The following is a 23,731-nucleotide window of genomic DNA, read 5'->3' as shown; positions in this document are numbered from 1 at the left end:
TCAATACATTATTAATGATTAAGAATGATTACCTGCTGCACTCAAAGATAACCATCCTACAGCGCTAGACTAAACTTGCGTCATTGTTGTGGTATTCAGAGATAAACTTGGTAATGCCTTCACTGATTCAGAGAGGTTGGGTTAAATGCGGAAGAGACATTTCATTTCAAGGCATTCAGTTGTACAACTGACTGGTATCCCACCCTTTCCCTTATTGCACATAAAGATTCTCATGTAGAAACAGAGTGCTTGCTTTATAATCCAACCGATCTGGTTTCCTTTGTCATGCTGTGAACCCTGTGCATTGCTGCTCACAGCTAATATTCGTTTTGTTTTTACTCTTCGCTGTACAGTGTCCTTGGGTTTTTTGTATGGTGCTTTAAAATCACATTATTATTATTATTATTATTATTATTATTATTTCAAGTTTAGTAAAAAAAAAAAAAGTTTAAATCCTCAATAGACATTATCCTTACATATTACAGTTTTATTGAGAGGATATTACATTATTTATTACAATGAATACATACATGACTAATTAGGCTCCACAGACAATTTCAATTAAAAAAAAGACATAAGAGAAATGTGTGCATGAGTTTTAAGAATCCCAGTCTCACACACATACCCGCTGTATACATGGTTCGATCAAGAAATAACTGAATACAATTGGTTGAAATTCCTTCAGTCTTCGCCTGACTGTTTTTTTTTGCTAATAACTGCATTAGATGACATCTAACTGCATTAGATTATGGTGACAGCATTACAAAAGCAAACCGTGTTAAACACAGACACAGGCAATTCTCTTTCACAGACTCCGGAAAATGCAATCATACGATTACACCATGCAGAGATGTAAAACTAAAACATAGACCATATAAGGCAAGTTCACATAATTTGGAAGCCACTGTTTCGGTGTATGTACGTTATCTGGAGATCATTGGTGCGACTGGCTTTCTCTCAGCCTCACAGATGGGGAAAGGACGGACTGAAACAAACAGAAGACAGTATTGTCATTTTAGAATGAGAAGCGGTGGTCATCTTCAACGTTCAATATATCATTTTGGACATTGTCGTCTTCAGGAGGCGTCGATACAGATTAGGCTCCCGTACCAGACCATTTAACCAATTATGAGTGACGGAAACAGGGAAAAAAACAAAAAAAACAAGAATGCCAAGGAAGCTAGGAACGATGAAAGTGGTGGCAGTAACATTATACTGCCAGAGCACTGTCTTCCAGGCTTCACTTGCGGACCTCACTGCCACTGGTCTGCATGGAATCTGAGGACCCTCCGAAGGGGGCCATAGCGTTGGTCTCCATGGTCTGGTAGATGAAGAATATGAAGCCAGCTACAATGCCGAGGAGCAGCAGCTTCAGCCAGACAGGCAGGCCATGGGGTGGTGCTATGGCCTTTCCAGCAGGGGGTGCCACTGACGTTAACAGCCTGGTAGAGGGGGGCAGGGTGGGGACTCTGTGGACGGTGGCGGTGCGGCTCTCTGTGTAGGAAGAGTGAGAGGAGCGCAGGAGGGTCTCATCTGTCCACAGGTCACCAGACTTTAGGGGCCTGCCGGCTGCCCCTCGGATGGGACGTCGACAGGTGGCGCTAGAAGGACGAGAGAGGAAGAAAGTTGAGATTCATTGTGACATTCCACACATGAGTTGCCATCAGGCAAGTATAACAATCAAACGCTTAAATTAGTTACAGAACACTGCTTTACAGGAATGACAAGACTGGGTGGGAGTCTGCCAGATATAGCAAGTATGTATTAAAGAAGTTTATGTATGCCAATAGAATAAGGCAGTCAAGACCACAGTCTTGTCATTCCTGTGAAGCAGTCTTACTTGATTCCTGTTGGAGTGTTGGTCTCGTAGGGGAACATCTCCTTCAGAATATCCTTCTCATCCACCCTGTTGGGTGTCTGCTCACCAGCTGCTATCTTCTCCACCTGCAACACACATATTTTAGTACACATTCCTTAGACGTTGAGGCCAACACGGAGCGATTAGGGTGAGGATGAGACATTGTTCCATTTGCGTGTTACCAAGTCAATGCCAAAACTGCCACCTTCACATAAGGGCTAGAGGGGTATTATTTTTGGGATAGGCTAGAGGGCGTACTCCTAAAGACCACTAGATGGCCCTGTTGCAGTCCTATGTCCCATGTGACCAAACCACCGGTAAACCCAAGGCTTGTGACAAACATCATTACCTTGTCTTGTGAATAATACCACCTTGACAAACAAACCAGCACAGACCCTAGGTAATACATGCATAAGGCATAGCAGTGAATTACTTTCGTACCCATGGCTCCTTAGAGATACTCGAGGAGACACTGTCCTGCCCCCTCACTGGGGTCACAGAGGACAGGAAGGGGGTGTTTTTCTGCTGTTTCCACTTAGGTTCGAGGTCATTTTTAGACTTACGCTGATCCTGCTGGTCAAAGAGAGGTGAGCGTGTGTTAGTAAGAACGAGAGTCTTCTTTCCCTCCCCTCACATCTTTCACACAGCTGTACACCACACACACACACTACAGTAGCCCCATTCATAATCATCACCTATATGTTTACAACTATACCATGTCTGAGGAAAAACAGTGTGATCACTTTCACTCCCCAACAACACAATTAAGTTCCAAATTCCAGGTGCCACCACAACAAACCATTGTGAGGAGACCAGAACTCTTGAGGACAACTATTGGATAATATACTTTAAACTGTATACCCGAGTAAAGCGATTGGACAGCATGTCAAACTTGGCAGAGAGCGATGATAGGGATTCCAGTTGTTCTTTCAGCGATGGAGATGAGGGGGTGTGTGAGACGTAGCTTACAGGCCTGACGGTGAAGGAGGCATTGGGGTCATTTCCAGACAAACGAGGTAGTGGGGAAGGGTTGGCTACTTGGAGTGGGCGCACTTTCTGTGGTACCCCCTTTAACAGGGATAGGGTAAGTAACACACTGGATCAGTATATTATACTAGAAGAGTCTGGCGATCACTTACACAGGTGCATTTAAAATCCAGTGAGCAATATTACAGTAGTGTGTATCCTAAGAGGACAGTGTGATTAAGTTCATATACACACCAGAGGCCATTGTTTCAGGGGTCTTATGCTCTGTCCTACTGGAGCATGGATACTTGGTGCAGGATCCTGAGATGACCACAGATATGGATTAGAAATATCAGTTATAGAAGAGGTTGGTTGATATCCATACAGACCCAGGAGAGAGACTGATGGCAAGAGAGTGAGACCAAAACAAATAGCCAGTGATCAGAGCATTGAGCAAATTGTGAACAGATCCCCAAAAAAAATCAGACAAAAACACTCAATACAGAGTGATGTCCCAAGTACTATAGCACGTGAGAGATGTCACAAACCTCTAAAAGAGCTGTATTGAGTAGGGTGTTTAGCTCACGACTGGGAGCTTTCGCAGTCAGAGTGAGAGGAAGACCACCACCCTCCTCACAGCACAGCTAGAATACAAGAGAATGGCTTTCGTATTAGATAAACACACAAGAAACAAACGAGAATTGATTTTCGAAGTGGATGAAAAGGTCTGATCTTGGTGGCAGAATTTTTTTCCAGGAAGTTCTTCTTACACCAGAGGTCAAACTTGTCCACTGCGTTGAAACAGTTGAGATGTTTGGCTTTGTGCTGCACTCGCCGTTTACACATGGTATGTCATTATTCCGAACCCATCCCGAAATCGATCAAATCATCCAACCATGCTCAGTAAATCAGGCTGGCGTCAAGGTATGCCCATTGGAACGAAACATTGACATGTAGCTCTACCAGTTTAATAGCGAGACTAGAGACTAGCTAGAACTATAGAAGGGAGCAGTGAGCCTTCCATAGTTCCTTTACCACCAGTCCCCCCACGTTTCCGCTGTCTCTATTGCCACATCTCATTTGGCTTCCTCTAGGTTGTCCACCAATTCTGCCCAGAGTGGGCGAAAACACGGTTTGGTGATTAACTTTCACTTCCCTTATTTTATTAAATTCATTTTACCAAGACAAATAAGATTATACATGTTCTGAATCATTCCTTGGGGTCTAACATTATATCAAAAAAGTTGGATTTCGTAACCTAATACATCCGATAAGCACCGAACTCTTGACAGAGCGGTGCCGCTTTCTCGCAGGAACATTTGAGGATTTTACATGTTGTGGTGGTAGTCTGCAAGTCGCAAAAAGCTAAATTAGCATGAACGGGCTAAATTAAATGTAAAAAACTTTAATTAAAATGCATTTCACAGAGACATGCTTGTTTTTGTGAGAAATCTTTTGTCCCGTCTCAAAATCGATAAACATCTTACCTCTATATTGTTTTATGTCCTCCGGATTCGAGAAGATGCTATTTTCCATGTTGCCGCCCCTTTTTGTCTGACCTCCATTGATTTAGTTACCCTAATTTGGGCCATTTTACAAAGGTTAAAACAGCAATACCATTTGAACGGATTATGATAGAGAAATTAGGTTTGGACTTAGTATCTACACAATTAACATTAATTTACCTATTGGCAAAAATTTGTTTTTGATTGGACCCCCTACTTCCGCCGTCTGCCTGCCCACCAGGACACCTACAATAAATACCAGGTGTGGCAGGAAGGTCAAGAAGATAAAATCTCCGCTTCCTAAACCCCCCAGACAAACATTACCCTGCCCCCACCCACCCCCAATGGACATTTACAATTGTTACAGCGTAAATATGTGTGTGTGTGTGTGTGTATATATATATATATATATATATATATATATTTTTTTTTTTACAGTTCAATTCACTTGAGATGCAGTGCCTTAGACAACTGTGCCACTCGGGCGCCCCTGTGGTCCCTATGGACATTCCCAAACGGACTCTCCCCCTGCCCCCACCACCCAGCGGTCATTTATCATATATTATTATTATTGTTGTTTCGATCCACATTTTTTTTATCATTCACTTCTTTTTGTTTGACATATCTTTTAAATGTCTTTTGACCTGCAGTGTTACAGCCTCAAACTCAATCTAATGCCACACCTCACTTGAACCCATTCCATCTTGGGACCGACGTCCCAATTCTGAAGAAGCTGGCTCTCTCGAATATAGGATTACATCATCTTGTGTCTCCATTGTTAACGTTAAGTTGCACAGGTGAGAAGCACATCAAAACCAACAAAGTTAGGAAAGTATGCTCACACACAAATGTATACATTAAAATGGAACAAATCACTTTTAGTGTCCAGTGATTGACCAAAAGGCTATTTCTATCTCCCAGTGAGTGAATACGTGAAAGGGGCAAGGAAAGCACGCTCCTACAGGTCTGCCAGGGAGTGAGGGAGTGGGGGCTCTCTAGACACCGGGAGTTTGTGGCCCTCAGGGACACCGTGGCTGGGGTTCTTGACTGGGGGCCCGCTGGGTTTGGCTTTGGGGAACCAGAGCGCAGCAGCATTTACATTCAGGGGGAAGGCTTGGTCAGGGACAGACTGATGGTAAGACACAGTAGAGACTTTAGAGTACTAGACTAAATAGCCAAAATGTCAGGTGGGTGGGTGAGTGACTCTTCAACATTAAGAAAAAAATATGCAAAATGGCAGTCCCACATATCTTACTATGACTAAGAGACACCACAGTGACTACGTGACCATTAGCTATGTACACCCATTAAACAACTTCCAATATCAATCCGAGCCATGAACACAACAACCATTCATTGTGACAGTGAGTGACAAGTAACCACAGTGAACCTCACAGGTACCTGAGTCAGTCTGGGTGATGGAGACTCGGCCCTGGCTGTTAGGACAACCTGATGGATAGTCCTAGTGGACTGGGCATGGGCTAGGCCATGCAGTAAGGGAGTGGACTTAGAGCTTGGCTTCTCTGCCAATATAGGCTTAGGTTCCTTAAGGACTTCCTGGAACATGACAGATGGGGAGAGAGAGGCGAAAGGAAATTAGAGGGAAGACTGACTAATGAATCAGTGGAAAGTTTACTCAGGACATGACAAAAAAAAACATGTCTATTGATCACAAACCCACCAGAAGCAGAGGTGCCTTGGTCTTTGCCTCTCTTGGAGGGTGAAGAACTCCCTCACCAGCTGATAGCTCAGAGACATCCTGGAGCAGGACGAGGAGAATGAGGAAGCTGCGTAATAATTGAGGTAATCATGCACCTAGGCTTAAGGCGAGACCTGCCACCTGTGTTAGTGTTCATTGTTCACTATATCTGAGGAAGACAGTGGCACCAGGTGATGTGGTGAAAGGGAGGACACACCCACCCACACAAATAAACCCAGCACACCCAGCTTCCCAAATAAATCCAAACATATAATATTTAATAGTGGATGTAGGGAACCCAGTGAATTAAGACAGCCTATGCCTTTGTGAGACAGCTTAATGCTGCTTAACTAATTGTATACAACATCTAATTTTTACTTATTTAGGCCTTTGTATGCTGCAATTCAGCTTTTAGCTGATAATGCGTACAATTCCAAATAAACCTTAAATATATAACATGACTAACACTATCCACAAAAAAAGGTGATTATCAAGTTAAACACTTCTCCATTGCACCACAAACCCAAGGAGATGGATAGGCTCAGTGTTTATTACAGTATCATCGTTTGCAGGGACCATCTGGTCGACTCTATGAGATGATCTCCTCAATGGTCTCTTTATGTTCAACACAGGATGCTCTTCCTCAAGATCATCATCATCCTCCTCCTCCGGAGCATAGATCTAAACACACACATTTCTCAGAACACCCGACCTTCCACCTCTTCGCGAACACACCTTACAAAGCCAACTTCAGTGAGTAAAGTTGCTTTTAAAAGGGACAGTTCGAGATTTTGCCAATGAAGCCCATCGACTTCCCCAGAGTCAGATGAACTCTGGGATACCATTCTGATGTCTATACTTCCAGTATGAAGGAAGTTAAAGAGGTGCGAGACAACGCTAACTAGAGTTAGCACATGACTGGAAACGTACAGGAACAGCTAAATCTCAAACTATCCCTTTAATGTGGTTACAATATCCACATGAGACCGGCAGCTTCAGTTGAATAGGTTACCATCTGGGACGTTCAGGATTTGAGACAAGATGTCACCAACACCTCCCAAAGTATCAGGAAAAGAGGAGAAAATTAAAGCGGCTTAAAAATATATTTTTTAAGAACCTTAAAGAAAAGGATTTGCAAAGAAAAGTACAAATAATAAGCAGGGGCTTTAAGTATGTTCTTGCGAGGAAAGAATGAAACAGGGACAGATCGAGCGATAATAGTGGACTAGAGGCACCCAGTGGCAAAGAAAAAAAAAACAAGCTAATTCAAGTCATGTGGCCAGTCCTGAAATCAAAGCCTGCTGCACTAACTCCCAGCAGACAGACACACAGAGAGGATCCTTCAGAAAGACATTTGGTGCTTTGTTTTCCACACACACGTGATTCACACCCCTATAGGCAACTCATAAAGGACACACTTCCTCTCTCTCAAATTATTTATTAGAGACCGGTTTAATCGACCCCAGCTGTGCCGCTGCACATCCTATAGCATCTAATGAGACTACTCATCATTGCCAAATGTGTAGCATTTGGGGCCAAATCACAACTTGAGATATGCATGCTATTTAACTCAGATTTTAACACATTCTGTATTGTGAGATTTGAAGGAATGCAAACCATGAGGTTTACCTAGGGTGAGGATATGCTTTTGTCCACTGATTAAATAAAGATATTAAAAGTTTAAAAAGAGGGACTTACCCGGTTGTGCTGGCTGCTGCGGGTCCTGGTGGTGACTGGGGTCTTCCCTCTGCTTCTGACAGGTCTCTCCACCACGGGGACTGGGACAGGCTCTGGTTCTGTAGTCACCTCTAAACACAAAATGTCCAGCAATGTCGTGCTCTGTCAATCAGTCTATTGACCAACCAATCAATCCATGATTCGTATTATCCCAGAGGGCCAATTTGGTTTGAGAGTAGGTATCTCCGGAAAAAAATATCTAACGTGTAAACTGCCAAGATGAATCTGATTTGAATCTGTAATAAACTTATTTTGCCTTTATTTAACTAGGCAAGTCAGTTAAGAACAAATTCTTATTTTCAATGACGGCCTAGTGGATTAACTTCCTGTTCAGGGGCAGAACAACAGATTTGTACCTTGTCAGCACAGGGATTCGAACTTGCAACCTTTCGGTTACTAGTCCAACGCTCTAACCACTAGGCTACCCTGCCGCCCTAATAAAGAGGACGACTGAGTGTTCCATTTCTTACCTTCTTCCTTGTCGCTGTAGCGGTCTGAGTCAGAGTTGCCGTTGTGGTTGCTGTCGACCTGAGTGATGACCACCGGTAAAGCCACGGTCTCAGGAGGACCCTGGTCCAACAGCTTCTGGAGCCTTCTCTCATACAGCTTACGGGTTGAGGCTGCCATGACAAGACATTCAAATAAATTCAATAGAACTTTATGAATCCCTCTTATGGGTGGAGGCTGCCAAAAGTTCAGACATTATTCAAATGAATTCAACACAACTTTATTAATAAATGAAGATTGCAACAATAATGTCCATTATTAAAATAAATTCAATACAACTTAATTCCCAACTCTTACGGACTGACTCACCCACAATGGGTCCTACGTGGATTCCATACTTGAGCAACTCATCCTTCAGGCCCTCACTGGTCAGCTCAGTCACATCCAGGTCCTCTGTCCGAGGCTTGTCTGTTTTCCTCGTGGCTTTCTGTGAAAGAGGGATCACAGAGGTCAGATTGGTGTAAAGTGTTGAGATCTATAGTCACAGAATTAGCCTACCACCAATCACAGAACCATGACTTGAATGGGAATGCCCATTATATTAATAATTATATTTCTGAGTTATTTTAAATGCACTTCAATTTGTGCTGCAATCCCCTTTCTGCTACTGAACATTACAGGGTTTAACATTTGAAATCCACAGATAACCTCTTTGTAGCGAGAGAGAGAGCGAGAGCTCCCTGCGCTGCTTTCGCAAGCAACACCAGATGTTAAACCCCGTAAAAAGGTTTCTAATCAAACACTAATTATCAGCAGAGCTAGTTTTACGCCATCTCCTGACCTAAACCACCGCGAGATTGATAAACACCACTCGTAAATAAACAAGTCCTCGTTCAGATGAATCAGAAAGATGTTTTCCTAATGCAAGTCATGAATCATATACACAATGTTCAAAACATTAAGGACACCTGCTCTTTTCATGACAGAAAGATAAGGTGAACGATATGATCCCTTATTGATGTCACTTCAAAATCAGTGTAGATGAATTGGAGGAGAAAGGTCAACGAAGGACAGACTAAAGACTTGAGTGCCTTTGAACAGGGTATGGTGGTAGGTGCCACGCGCACCGGTTTGTGTCAAGAACTGCAATGCTGCTGGGTTTTTCAAGCTCAACAGTTTGTGTCAAGAAACAGTCCACCACCCAAAGGACATCCAGACAACTGTGGGAAAAAATTGGAGGCAACATGGGCCAGCATCGCTGTGGAATGTTTGACACCTTGTCGGGTCCATGCCAACAAATTCAGGCTGTTCAGAAAACAACTCAATATTGGGAAGGTGTTCTTAAAATGTTTTGTACACAAAGTGTACATTACACATACAATTGCCTCTACCAATGTAGTGTGTCCGCCCTTGTCCTGAGGATGAAGTGATTTCCTTGTCTAAACATTCAGAGGTAACCTACACAACAATACTCTAAACATTGCGTTGGTCATGCTACACGCTGGCTGAACGACTCAACCATCTAAAGGCGGTAAGCAGACAACCAGAGATCAAACAGAGCGGTATACTACGAAGCATTTTATTACTTCGTTAATCGTTAATGCCGTCTTTGGTGTGCTTATCAATGCACAAGCACCCTTTTCCTTCTATGGAATAGCTTGTTGCGTTGTGGGCATAGACATAATCCATAGAAGGGTTTTGACTTAAACTCATGGGTACACTAGCAATGGCTGCTAGTCTTGACATGAATGGGAACTGCCATATATATGTCAATGGTTGATTGCGACTGCCAGTTTGCCTTTCGCAAATGTCTAAATACAAATGCGAGAAAATATACAGTTTGAAAAGCAAATACTGTCATTACTGAATGTGTAATGTGAGACATTTTTCTTTTAAGATTTTTTGACACTGAACATAAATATTAAACGCAACATGTAAAGTGTTTGTACCTCAGATGAGCAAAAAAAAGCTTATTCGCTCAAATTTTGTGCACAAATTTGTTTGCATCCCTGTTACTGAGCATCTCCTTTGCCAAGATTCGAAGCTGATTAAACAGCATGACCATTACTAAGGTGCACGTTGTGCTGGGGACAATAAACGGCCACTTTAAAATGTGCAGTTGTGGCGTTGTGTGCCACAGATGTCTCAAGTTGAGGAAGCTTGCAATTGGCATGCTGACTGCAGGAATGTCCACCAGAGCTGTTGCCAGAGAATTGAATGTTCATTTCTCTACCATAAGCTGCCTCCAATGTCGTTTTAGAGAATTTGGCATTTACGTCCAACAGGCATCACAACCGCAGACCACGTTTAACCACGCTAGCTCAGGACCGCCACATCCGGTTTCCTCCCATGCAGGATCGTCTGAGGGGTGGGTCTGGTGCTGAGGAGTAATGCTCTCAGTAATAAAGTCCTTTTGTCAAGGAAAACTAATTCTGATTGTCTGGGTCTGGCTGCCAAGTGGGTGGGCCTATGCCCCTCCAAGGCTGCACCCCTGCCCAGTCATGTGAAATCCATAGATTAGGGCCTAATGATTTTATTTCAATTGACTGACTTCGTTATATGAATTGTAACTCAGTGAAACCGTTGACATTGTTGCATGAGGCATTTATATTTCTGTTCAGTATAATTAATAAAATATTGAATTTGTCCTCAAATGAAGGGGATGATGAGACAAACTTTGCTAGAGGAAGGGTATCCGATTTCATTGGTCCTCAACTCGTGGCGCAGACATTGCTTTCAGGATAAAATGGAGTTAGCCTGCCCTGGAGCAGGTTAGTTCTGAAGGAGTTGTTGCTGTAGAAATGTACCTGGCTAAAAAGGTGAGCCACTTTCGTGGTACCAGTTTACCAAGGTTAACTCCTCAAACCTGATTCGTAGCTCAGCTTCAACCCCCTGCAACCAGGCTGCAGAGAATTTTTGTCGAAATGGGGGCCTTTAGAGAATCTCTCCACTCTGCCGACAAGTATTTTTCTAGAAAGGACAAACATTCAAGCCATTCTGTTTAGTCCCAGAAACTGATGGGTTGGGCCAGACACAGAACACACGCGGGTAAAGCGGCGGTTTCAAAATTCGCCATTAGCTTTGATACTCTGATTGGTTAGAGATGATCCGATCACTGATGTCACCACAAACGATTTCAATGACGGCAGTGTCAGAGTGAAGTACACAGCTAATGAGCAGTGGAAGAATTCAGTTTGAGTAGTCAGGCAAGGTTAACCTGCCAACCGGCAGTCAATTGTAGTTCACAGCAAGGGGGTATTTTCCACCTTGGCCTAGGGTGCACGACCATATTGGACTGCCTAGCCCAGCCCCAGGACACCTCTTCCACAGAGCTAAAACAACCATATCACTTTCTGTGCATGCATTACTGATTCATATTCCTTAACAGCTGGAATAAAAGCCATGCGTCGATTTGAACGAATATTTCATATACACTACCGGTCAAAAGTTTTAGAACAGCTACTCATTCAAGGGTTTCAATTTATTTGTACTATTTTCTACAGTGTGAACACAAAAACTATGAAATAACACAAGGAATCATGAAATAACCCAAAATGTTATGAGATTTTCCAAATAGCCACCCTTTGCCTTGACAGCGTAGCACACGCTTGGCATTCTCTCAACCAGCTTCACCTGGAATGCTTTTCCAACAGTGTTGAAGGAGTTCCCACATATGCGGCGTACTTGTTGGGTGCTTTCCCTTCACACTGCGGTCTGCCTCATCCCAAACCATCTCAATTGGGTTGAGGTCGGGGGATTGTGGAGGCAAGGTCATCTGATGCAGCACTTTATCACTCTCCTTCTTGGTCAAATAGACCTTACACAGCCTGGATGTGTGTTAGGCCATTGTCCTGTTGAAAAACAAATGATAGTCCCACTAAGCCCAAACCAGATGGGATGGCGTATCGCTTTACGGTGGGAAATTAACATTCAGAGATCATCCGTTCACCCACACCAGGTCTCGAAGACACAGCGGGTGGAACCAAAAATCTCAAATTTGGACTCCAGACCAAAAGGACAAATTTCCACCGGTCTAATGTCCATTGCTCGTGTTTCTTGGCCCAAGCAAGTCTATTCTTCTTATTGGTGTCTTTTAGTAGTGGTTTCATTGCAGCAATTTGATCAGGAAGGATTGATTCACGCAGTCTCCTCTGAACAGTTGATGTTGAGATGTGTGTTACTTGAACACTGAAGCATTTATCTGGGCTGCACATTCTGAGGCTGGGAAGTCTAATGAACTTATCCTCTGCAGCAGAGGTAACTCTGGGTCTTCCATTCCTGTGGCAGTCCTCATGAGTGCCAGTTATCGTGACTGCACTTTTTGTGAAAGTCCTTGAAATGTTCCTTATTGACTGACTATGTCTTAAAGTAATGGACTATCATTTCACGTTGTTTATTTGAGCTGTTCTTACCATAATATGGACTTGGTCTTTTACCAAATAGGGCCATCTTCTGTACCTTGGTCACAAAGCAACTTGATTGTCTCAAACGCATTAAGAAATTCCACAAATTAACTTAAGGCACACCTGTTAATTGAAATGCATTCCAGGTGACTACCTCAAGAAGCTGGTTGAGAGAATGCCAAGCGTGTGCAAAGTCGTCATCAAGGCAAAGGGTGGCTATTTGAAGAATCTCGAACATAAAATACATTTTGATTTGCTTTACACTTTATTGGTTACTACATGCCAGATTCCATGTGTTATTTCATAGTTTTGATATCTTCACTATTATTCTACTATGTAGAAAAAAGTATTTTAGGTGTTCTAAAACTTTTGACCAGTACTGTATATCATTGAGTTAATAAAGCCGCATACAAACATGGTCTATTTTTTCCTCTTGAATAAGGCAGCTCCAAAATGCAGGTGTTTCAGCCTAGCTCCGCGCTTTATGTGGTGGTGGGGCAAGCCAGCAGAACATGTGGAGCGTTGCAGGGTAAACCCCTTGGGTGCTGTCATAGAGTTATATTAGAAGTGCCCATCCAAGAAGGTTCAAGGTCATTAGCCACAGATAGAATGACATGACATCAAATCACCTTCTCTACAGCAGCTTTGATTGGACTGATTTTACTTTCAGTCAACAGTTGTCATCAAGTTGACAACCTACTGGCAAATCCTTTTTAATCCTTGTCATATGAAGATACATTGTAGATAGAACATATGGGTTCTCATCAGCCATTGTACATAAAGATTACCAAACAAGATGGAAATCGCAAATTCAACCATGCGTAATTTGGAAGCAGTCAGTAGCTAACTGCAAGCGTTGCCTGCTATTCAATGGAGTGGCTGTGTAGTCTATTTTCACCTACTGTTCTAACTTGGTGGTGCACAAACAGCCTAAAACCTGTTTTAGAGAAATGTAATCATAGAATATTGTAAGAGCTTTCATTGTCTGTTTATATGCCCCATTTATTTATCCTACGGTTCTGACGTGCACAGGGAGTACACTAAGAATGGCCCATGTTCTGAATTTTGTTGCTGTACATTTCAAAAGTGCTGAACAAAGTTAAATTGACCATGTCCATTGTCACTTGCTCATTGTCTTAATCGAAATTACGGATTACCTCTTATCTGCTTGTCATCCCCTTATGTCATAGTTTGTACATCTCAATTGTAAGTAGAAACCAGATTTGTTTGAACAAATCTGCCATATCAGCTATGTTTATGTGTAGTGGCTTTGCAGGCATGCATCCCATGTTTTGTTTGCCCCACCAGGATTACAACTCTAAAATTGGCACTGCCAGCCGATAGCAAATCAAATTCCTTACACATTAAACTGAGCATGGCAGAGGTGGTAAGAGTTGGGAATACTCTGGCTGACTGACTTATAATGATGCAAGCAAAAAAAAGTGACAGGAATCAGGAAGTTCTATAACTCTATTTCTATGGTTTTTGCCACATTCCATTTGAACTCTGCCATGGAACATTTGATGGGGTGGGAGTAGGGTTACAAAGGGTTGGAAACCTTTCAGTAGATTTCCTGATTTTTGAAGACATTTTAAGCCTGGGAATTTGGCTTAAAATTCATCAAAAAAAAGTTAGCTTATAACAGAGAACCTTTTGTGAGATGCACAAGGCAACTCTATGTCTTGTGGCATATTTTGGTTAACTATCCCCAATTAAATTGAATTGCAACCCTCTGCATACACAGTGCATTCTTCAATCACATGTGCAGCTGATTCGCAAGATCTTGCACACAAATGAGATGCTATTGAGCCCACACTACTACACTGAGCCAAGGACTACATGCTTTCTGGTATATTTTGATTACAATACTGGGTGGGGTGAATATTTTATATGACATACATGTTTTTAACTAGTAAATAGTAGCCTACAGCAAAGTGTGTTCAAACCATTTCTAATTTGTTAATTTCTGCTAGTTAGTTTTTGCTACCATGTGGGTTTTAGCTTGCATGAGCCTGCTAACTGAGGAGTGTTAATTCGCCTGTTTTCATACATGTTTCACTGTAAAGTCCATGGAGAATAAGAGCAACTCCTCCCAGCTGCACACTGCACTGAGTTTAGGAAACACTGTCACCACCGATAAATCCACAATAATTGATAACTTCAATAAGCATTTTTCTATGGCCGGCCATGCTTCCCACCCCGACCCTGGTCAACAGCCCTGCACCCCCCACAGCAACTTCCTCAAGCCTCCCCCATTTCTCCTTCACCCAAATAGCTGATGTGCTGAAAGAGCTGCAAAATCTGGACCCCTACAAATCAGCTGGGCTAGACAATCTGGACCCTCTCTAAATCATCAGACGAAATTGTTGCAACCCCTATTAGCCTGTTCAACCTCTCGTATCGTTCGACATCCCAAAGATTTGAAAGCTGCCACGGTCATCCCCCTCTTCAAAGGGGAAGACGCTCTAGACCCAAACTGCTATATCTATCCTACCCTGCCTTTCTAAGGTCTTTGAAAGCCAAGTTACCAAACAGATCACCGGTCACCGAATCCCACCGTACCTTCTCCGCTATGCAATCTGGTTTCCGAGCTGGTCATGGGTGCACCTCAGCCACGCTCAAGGTCCTAAACGATATCATAACCGCCATTGATAAGAGACAATACTGTGCGCAGCTGTATTCATCGACCTGGCCAAGGCTTTCGACTTTGTCAATCACCACATTCTTATTGGAAGACTTGACAGCCTTGGTTTCTCAAATGACTGCTTTGGCTGGTTCACCAGCCTGTTGTCCGGACCTCTGGCAGTCTCTATGGGGGTGCCACAGGGTTCAATTCTCGGGCCGACTCTTTTCTCTGTATACACCTATGATGTAGCTCTTGCTGCTGGTGATTCTCTGATCCACCTCTACGCAGACGACACCATTCTGTATACTTCTGGCACTTCTTTGGACACTTAACAAACCTCCAAACAAGCTTCAATACCATACAATTCTCCTTCCGTGGCCTCCAACTGCTCTTAAATGCAAGTAAAACTAAATGCATACTATTCAACAGATCGCTGCCTGCACCTGCCCGCCCGCCCAGCATCACTACTCTGGACGATTCTGACTTAGATATTTGTAGTTGTCCACATATTCTAGGTGTCTGATTAGACTGTAAACTCTCCTTCCAGACTCACATTAAGCATTTCCAATCCAAAATTAAATCTAGAATCGGCTTCTTATTTCGCAACAAAGCATCCTTCGCTCATGCTGCCAAACATACCCTCATAAAACTGACTATCCTACCGATCCTAGACTTCGGCGATGTCATTTACAAAATAGCTTCCAACACGCTACTCAGCAAATTGGATGTAGTCTATCACAGTGCCATCCATTGTCACCAAAGCCCCATATACTACCCACCACTGCGACCTGTACGCTCTCGTTGGCTGGCCCTCGCTTCATACTCGTCGCCAAACCCACTGGCTCCAGGTCATCTATTAGTCTTTGCTAGGTAAAGCCCCGCCTTATCTCAGCTCACTGGTCACCATAGCAGCACCCACCCGTAGCACGCGCTCCAGCAGGTATATTTCACTGGTCACCCCCAAAGTCAATTCCTCTTTTGGCCACCTTTCCTTCCAGTTCTCTGCTGGAACGAATTGCAAAAATCACTGAAGCTGGAGATCCATATCTCCCTCACTAACTTTAAGCACCAGCTGTCTGAGCAGCTCACAGATCACTGCACCTGTAAATAGCCCATCCAACTACCTCATCCCCATACTGTTATTTATTGTTTTGCTTCTTTGTACCCCAGAGTCTCTACTTGCACATTCATCTTCTGCACATCTATCACTCCAGTGTTTAATTTCTAAATTGTAATTATTTTGCCACTATGGCCCATTTATTGCCTTACCTCATTTGCACACACTGTATATATACTTTTTTTCTCTATTGTGCTATTGACTGTATGATTGTTCATTCCATGTGTAACTCTGTTGTTGTGTGTCGCACTGCTTTGCTTTATCTTGGCCAGGTCGCAGTTGTAAATGAGCACTTGTTCTCAACTAGCCTACCTGGTTAAATAACAGTGAAAAAATATATTTATATTTTTTACATTTATCTTACAAAGAAGGTGTTTAATCTAACTGCTTAATTTATCTGTACATTGAATTGTATCTTTACTGGAAAATGCCACGGGCACCATCTGATGTGTGGAGACATTTCACTGCAGCTAAAATAGAAGAAGCTGTGTACATTTGCAAATACTGTGCCAAATCACATGAAGAATGCACCAAGGATGCAGAATCATCTGGACAAGTGCATAAAGTTCTCTCAGCATTTACAACAAGCACCCACTGACAAAAGTCCCTCTACTTCTATTCGAGGTGAAAATGATGAATCAGACACCTTATCGGTAGCAACAGCTTATGGTCCTCCTGGACTCAATGGAGGAACGTAGTCAGAGAAATGCTGAGGAATGTCTTACTTGAGCTGTGTATACAACTGGTTCACCTCTGATGCTCACAGGAAATGTGTATGGGAAGAGATTTCTGAATGTTCTTTGCTCAGCATACACCACTCCAACTGACATGCTTTCTCTACTCATTTGCTGGATGCAGAGTTCAACAGAGTTCAAGTGAAGGTGAACCAAATCATAGGGAAAGCAGACTATTGCAATCATCTGATGGGTGGTCGAATGTTCGTGGGCAAGGAATAATAAACTACATAATCTCATAATCTCCCTCAACCAGTATTCTACAAGAGCACAGACACAAGGGACAACAGACACACCAGTCTGTACATTGCAGATGAGCTGAAGGCAATGACCACAGAAGGTGATAGACAATGCTGTGAACATGATGGCTGCTTGGTCTAAAGTGGGGGAGTCCTACCCTCACATCATACCCATTGGCTGTGTTGCTCATGCATTGAATTTGCTCCTAAAGGACATCATGGCACTGAAAACAATGGATACACTCTACCAGAGAGCCAAGGAAATGGTTAGGTATGTGAAGCGTCAGAGTTATAGCAGCAATCTACCTCACCAAGCAAAGTGAGAAGAATAAGAGCACCACATTGAAGCTGCCCAGCAACACCTGTTGGGGTGGTGTTGTCATCATGTTTGACAGTCTCCTGGAGGGGAAGGAGTCTCTCCAAGAAATGGCCATATCACTGTCTGCCGATATGGACAGCCCCATCAAGAGGATCCTTCAGGATTATGTATTTTGGGAGAGTGTGGTAAGCAGCCTGAAACCTATAGCAGTAGCCATTGCACGGATTGAGGGAGACAATACCATCCTGTCTGATGTTCAGACTCTGCTTGCAGATGTAAGATAAGAAATCCATACTGCCCTGCCCACTTCATTGTTGCGCCATGCAGAGGAAACTGCCGTTTTGAAATGCATCAAAAAGTGTGAAGACTTCTGCCTGAAGCCCGTACATGCCGCAGCATCCATGTTGGACCCCAAGTATGAGATCAACAAGGTCTATGGTGTCATCACTACCATGGGCAAGGTTCTTGGCAGTCTGGCGAAGTACACTTCCAAGCAAGGGCTTTGGGATGGAGATGCAATATGGCAGTTGTGCCAACATATCTCATCACCAACCTGGTGGAAGGGACTTTGTGGATCTGAGGCTCTATCCCCTGTTGGCTCCACCCCCCTCCAAAATCAGCTGCCTCAGAGCGCAACTGGTCCTTGTTTGGGAACACACACACCAAAGCACACAACAGGCTGACCAATACAAGGGTTGAAAAATTGGTGGCCGTCTGGGCAAATTTGAGGCCTTTTGAGCTTGACAACAAGCCATCCTCAACAGCGTTGGAAAGTGACAGTGAAGATGAGGCCTCAGAGTCTGATGTTCAAGGGGTGGACATTGAGGAGGTCCAGGGAGAAGACATGGAAGCCTGAGAGGAAGACAACCAAAGCCTTAGTTTCTAGACTATAATTTTACAGATGTATGTTGAAAATATTTCTGGGAGATGCAATGGATCATTCAATATTCCCTTTCTGTTGTTGTTCAGTGAAATCATCCCATGTGAAGAGTCAACTCATTTAATTAAAGTTCAATTCATTACTACATTCTTTTTTTTGGAAGGATTTAATCATTTTAATTATGTCTACTCATGATGAGGTAAAAGGTTTATGTCTCCATATATGGTAAATATATACAATGAAACAAAAACAACATTTAAATGGTATTAATATTAATTTGCATATATTTCCATTCATTCCCACATTAAGTTTCCACCTCTGAATATTCCACAAAATGTGCAACCCTTGGTGGGAGTAGTAAAGAGAGAGGGAAAGAATCCCAGACAGACACACAGGGGGATATAGCAGCTATCAGTCTACCACTAGCTTATACTAGACTCCTTACTGTAGGCCTCAGTAAAGTTGGAGCTGGATCTCAGCCCAGCTGAGCACATTATATAATCACAGAATTCCAAGGAAGAAATAACGGGAAAAATAAAATTCCCGACTTCCAGTTTGTTCCATCACTTATCTTCCGCTCTCTGACCACACATTTTAAAAGTGATATCAAGGCCCTGAGGTCATGGCTAGCCCCAAGGCCCAGACAATCCCTGTGCTTGCAGAAGGTTTGTACACTAGAGGTTTAAATTACACGGAATGAAGATTGCGTCAATGCATTGCAGAACAATATGGTTTAACATAGTCCAGAACGCATGATCGCCTAGATTTCCATAATGCTCTCAGTCTGACTAAGTTGTTTCTATTCAGACAGAAATCATGGCTTGGCAAAGTAATATTGAAACTGACTATGTTATGTGGCTTTAGGGGTAAACTATAACAAACTGCTTGGTTGTGAATCATGATGTGCACATGGCTAACCACCGTTATGGATGGTTTTCATATCTGCGGTCCTTATGATGACCGCTGCATGTGAAACAATTCACTCCAAATGACAAACCATTCAACCTTAGTTGAACTAAACCTTTGGTGGGAAAAAACAGTTTTTCTTCACTTTTATCCCAAAAGGTTTATTTTGATAGCTATTACGAGTGAAAATGTGTGTAAAGTTTTGAGTGTGCAAGTGGATGACTGCCTCAACTGCTTTATGGTAAGCTGTAAATCACAGACAGACATGCTTGGGAGTCAGGTGACTATATGAAAACACCAGGAAGAGCACTGCTACGATAGCATTTAAATCTAATGAAAAAGTACTAGCCTACACACAGTTAACCAAACATATGTTCAGTGATAAGGGAATGCGTGCAGACTTCCACAGAAAGTATTTCCTCAATAGAGAAACACAATAGGAAAATAGCCCTATCCTCCACACCAGGAACCTCAATTTCATTACCTATTCTATAATGCCATTTCCAGCACACTCAGAACTCCTTGAAGTTCCTTTCCTCTTCTCTGCATACCTAGACGTTTCCCCTAACATAAACAAAACTTCTCCGGTCCAGCTCCATCCCTTCTGTGGATTCCACCACTTGTGACACTAGCTGCTTTTAGCAGTGCGTGTGTATTTGCATACACCATTGATGCTTCCTGGCTTATTGGGTTGCACAAAAACAGTCAGAGGGAAGTTAAATTTAATTTCAACTTACTGTGCCATGGGGCAGGATGGTTGGTCATTATGACAGGGAGAATAAGACATTCCTAAAATAACATATTATTAAACAGACTTTGCAAATGTGGGTCTGTTGTCTTTAGTCTCAATTCCACTCTTCATAATGAACAACCGTCCTGCCCACCGGGACAGTAAGTAAAAAATATAATTTGATTGAACTTCTAGCTTCCCGTGGATTGTGCCCTATAAGCTCAATACACAGCCCTGGGGCTGAACTCCTCCCTATGCAACTGGGTCCTGGACTTCATGATGGGCAGCCCCCAAGTGGTGAAGGTAGGCAACATTACCTCCGACACCGATCCTCAATACAGGGGCCCCACAAGGGTGCATCCTCAGTCCCCTCCTGTATTATCTGTATACCCATGACTGCATGGCCTCACACAGTTCCAACTCCATCAAGACATGTCAGTAATAGGCTTGATCACCAACAATACAGCGTACAGGGAGGAGGTAGGCACTCTGATGGCGTGGTGACAGGTAAACAACCTCTCCCTCAATGTTAGCAAAACAAAGGAGCCGATTGTGGACTTCAGAAGGAACCAGGCTGGACAAGGACCCATCCTCATCAACAGGGCCGCGTGGAGACGTTTAATAACTTCAAATTCTTCTGCATACACAACTTCGAGAAGATTAAATGGTTTAACCGCATGGTCACTCCACCCCCTCAACATTCTTTACTCTGCCTCCACCCCAATATACATTTATTTACTCATTCATTCATTACTGCCAGTTACGTCTATAGTGCTATTTCTATTACAATTTTATTTATTTTACTTCACTAGTCCTGCATATTGGAGCTCAAAGCCTAAGATTTTCACTGTACCCTGCAATCACACCTGCAACCCTGTACATGTGACTATTAAACAATCTGAATCATATAGTTTCAGTGTTTTTGTGGGCAGAAGACAAGTGATTGATATTCTCACTGTCCAGACCTCTCAACAAATGTCAATGGTTCCCTCCCTAAAACTGAGCAAATACAGGTGAGGTGACCGTAACCTTACCTCAATGTACAAAGACTAGTGTGAACTGCAGAAGTTGTGTGACAGCAAGCTGTTCTTTCCATTCAGTCATTCACAACTGATGCAGGGCAACAAGGTGTACGCACCTGAATACATTTTTCTTTAAAGCACGCATACAATGCATTCCAATTTTGTAGGCCTACTATACAGTACACGAACCCTAAGAACAGCTGTTTTTCACAAATGCTTCACAAATATCAGTTCATTAAAGCCGCCCCACAACTTCCCCAAAGAAGAAAGGGGGGCTTGGTGGATTAGGAAAAACACCCAGACTGTTACACATGAAGGTGACAGCTGTTACCTTGATACTTGACAACACACTGTAGAGTTGAGTTTTTAAGAACTACCAATCTAGTCCTACATTACATTGACAGGTACAATGTCTTCAGAAAGTTTTCACAGCCCTTGCCTTTTCTCACATTGTTGTGTTAGAGCCTGAATTTAAAACTGATTAAATTGAGATGTCACTGGTCTCCGCACAATACCCATACTGTCAAATTGACGTTGTTTAGACATTTAACAAATTAATAAAAAAATGAAAAGCTGAAATGTCTTGAGTCATTAAGTATTAAACCCCTTTGTTAAGGCAAGACTTAAGTTCAGGAGTAAAAGCACTTAATAAGTACATGGACTGTGCAATAATAGTGTTTAAAAAATGTTTTTATGACTACCTCGCTGCACCCCACACATGCAATTATCTGTAAGTTTCCTCAGACGAGTAGTCAATTTCAAATACAGATTCAACCAAAAAGACCAAGGAAGTTTTTCAATGCTTCACAAAAAAGGCACCTAATGATAGATGGGTAAAAATAAAAGCAGACATTTGAGCATGAATTTATTAATTCAAATGTGGATGGTGTATCAATACACACAGTCACTACAACGATACAGGAATCTTTCCTAACTCAGTTGCCAGAGGAAGGAAACCACTCAGGGATTTCACCTTGAGGCCAAAGATGACATTGAGTAGCCAAAATACAGTTTTTACTTAAAAATCTATGGCAAGACTTGAAAATGCTGTCTAGCAATGATCAACATCCAACTTGAAAGAGCTTGAAGAATTTCAAAAATAATGTGCAAATTTTGTACAATCCAGGTGTGCAAAGCTCTTGGAGACTTAGCCAGAAAAACGTACAGCTGTCATCGCTACCAAAAGGGCATTCTTACATGGATCAGCCGTGTGAATAGTTATGTAAATTTGATTTCTGTATTTAATTGAATACATTTGTAAAACTGTTTTCACTGTCATTATGGGGTATTGTGTAGATGGGTGTGAGATAAATCAATTTAATCCATTTTGAATTTAGGCTGCAACAAATGTTTTATAAATCAAGGAGTATGAATACTTTCTGAATGAACTCTATGTTCTACTATCTAAATTTCGAGTTAGTATCTCGAACCTTGATTTACATCTCAATTTCGGTTTAGTATGGACATGTTTACTTACATATCTCGACATTTTAAGTAGTACGGATATTTCCACACAACACACGAGTGGCGAGAACGGGTTTCCATAAGGGTGCATTCAGCAGTGGCAGATATTTTAAGCGGGAAACTTTAAACTGATTTGTAATACAATACAGCTAAAATGTGTTCGTTTTTTATATTTAAACGAGATGGAACACGCTGTAATTGAAAATAACGATATTTAAATTTTATGCATGTAAAACAATTAAATAAAATGTAATTACCTAGAATACCAAATCACATGTTTTTTTAAAAAAAAGGGAGATTAAAACACCCTTTCAAAAACAGTAACATCTTTCCTACATTTACTTGTAACATTCACACTGGAAACATTGTTACAATTACTATATTCGCGCGCGGGAAAGAAATCTTACAACAACTCACCCTGCCCGAGCGACTTTTGTTTGACACTACCGGGACAAGCAACTCCTCGTCGCTGGAGAAGGCGTCTGTAGATAGGATCTTGTTGTTCTGCACGGTCAAGTTTTTCAGATACAGACGCACATAAACGTCCTTTCGCTGGTCCCCGGTTGGGAGAGCAACATTGTTGGCCAAAAGCTCGCTCTTGAGTTTATCTTTGGTAAGAACAGACGGGTCCTCCAGATATTCCGGCATGTTGCTCGCTATGAAAAGCAACTCCGACTCGGTAACAACAAAATGAAGTATTTAGCTGACTATGTTAGCTAACTAGCGCCTCTTGTTGGATTAAATCTGCAAAATTACCCGTGTACACAAACTTGATACTTCAAGCTTCCAGTTACAATCTTAGCACATTAGCTTACTCGTGTTGGTTCCTCTTTTGTAGAACTCTCCTTGACAGTAGAATTAAGAAGTGGACGCGCGAAACAAGACAAACCTCACCATTTGAAGTGCTTGGGCTATTATACCAATATCTGCTAGGACATCGGCCCTCTACCAACATTGAAGGAACAAACGCGGTGAGAATGGACCCACTGCCCTGTGAAAGCGGACACTATTGGACAAGAGCAGTAACATCGGGCTTTGCCATTGGTAGAGAGTACGTGCCCAGTTTAGGCGTTCATGAG

At 42.5% G+C, this 23,731-nt stretch overlaps 1 protein-coding gene across 7 annotated transcripts; it reads right to left on the bottom strand.

Annotated features, from left to right (window-relative positions):
- Nucleotides 1-469: 469 nt before the first annotated feature.
- On the bottom strand, nucleotides 470-23,646 carry LOC139378752 (lamina-associated polypeptide 2, isoforms beta/gamma-like). Of its 7 annotated transcripts, none has more exons than XM_071121213.1 (9): nucleotides 23,070-23,631; nucleotides 8,582-8,699; nucleotides 8,236-8,385; nucleotides 7,727-7,836; nucleotides 6,011-6,088; nucleotides 5,731-5,886; nucleotides 2,300-2,431; nucleotides 1,841-1,944; nucleotides 470-1,601 (listed from the first exon to the last, which is right to left on the bottom strand). In XM_071121213.1, exons 1-9 carry the CDS (start codon nucleotides 23,298-23,300, stop codon nucleotides 1,241-1,243), a joined length of 1,440 nt encoding a protein of 479 aa, XP_070977314.1. In that variant the 5' UTR covers nucleotides 23,301-23,631; the 3' UTR covers nucleotides 470-1,240. The 7 variants fall into 7 exon arrangements, with proteins under 7 accessions (XP_070977314.1, XP_070977315.1, XP_070977316.1 ...); XM_071121214.1 differs by having other exon boundaries at nucleotides 2,300-2,428; XM_071121215.1 differs by lacking the exons at nucleotides 5,731-5,886; nucleotides 6,011-6,088 and having other exon boundaries at nucleotides 2,300-2,428.
- Between the last annotated feature and the right edge of the window lie 85 nt (nucleotides 23,647-23,731).

Source organism: Oncorhynchus clarkii, chromosome 21 (genome assembly GCF_045791955.1).
Source record: "Oncorhynchus clarkii lewisi isolate Uvic-CL-2024 chromosome 21, UVic_Ocla_1.0, whole genome shotgun sequence".
In the NCBI taxonomy this organism is placed as follows: Eukaryota; Metazoa; Chordata; class Actinopteri; order Salmoniformes; family Salmonidae; genus Oncorhynchus; species Oncorhynchus clarkii.
The sequence above is the reverse complement of the archived record's forward strand: the minus strand, read 5'-3'. Positions and strand labels throughout refer to the sequence as shown.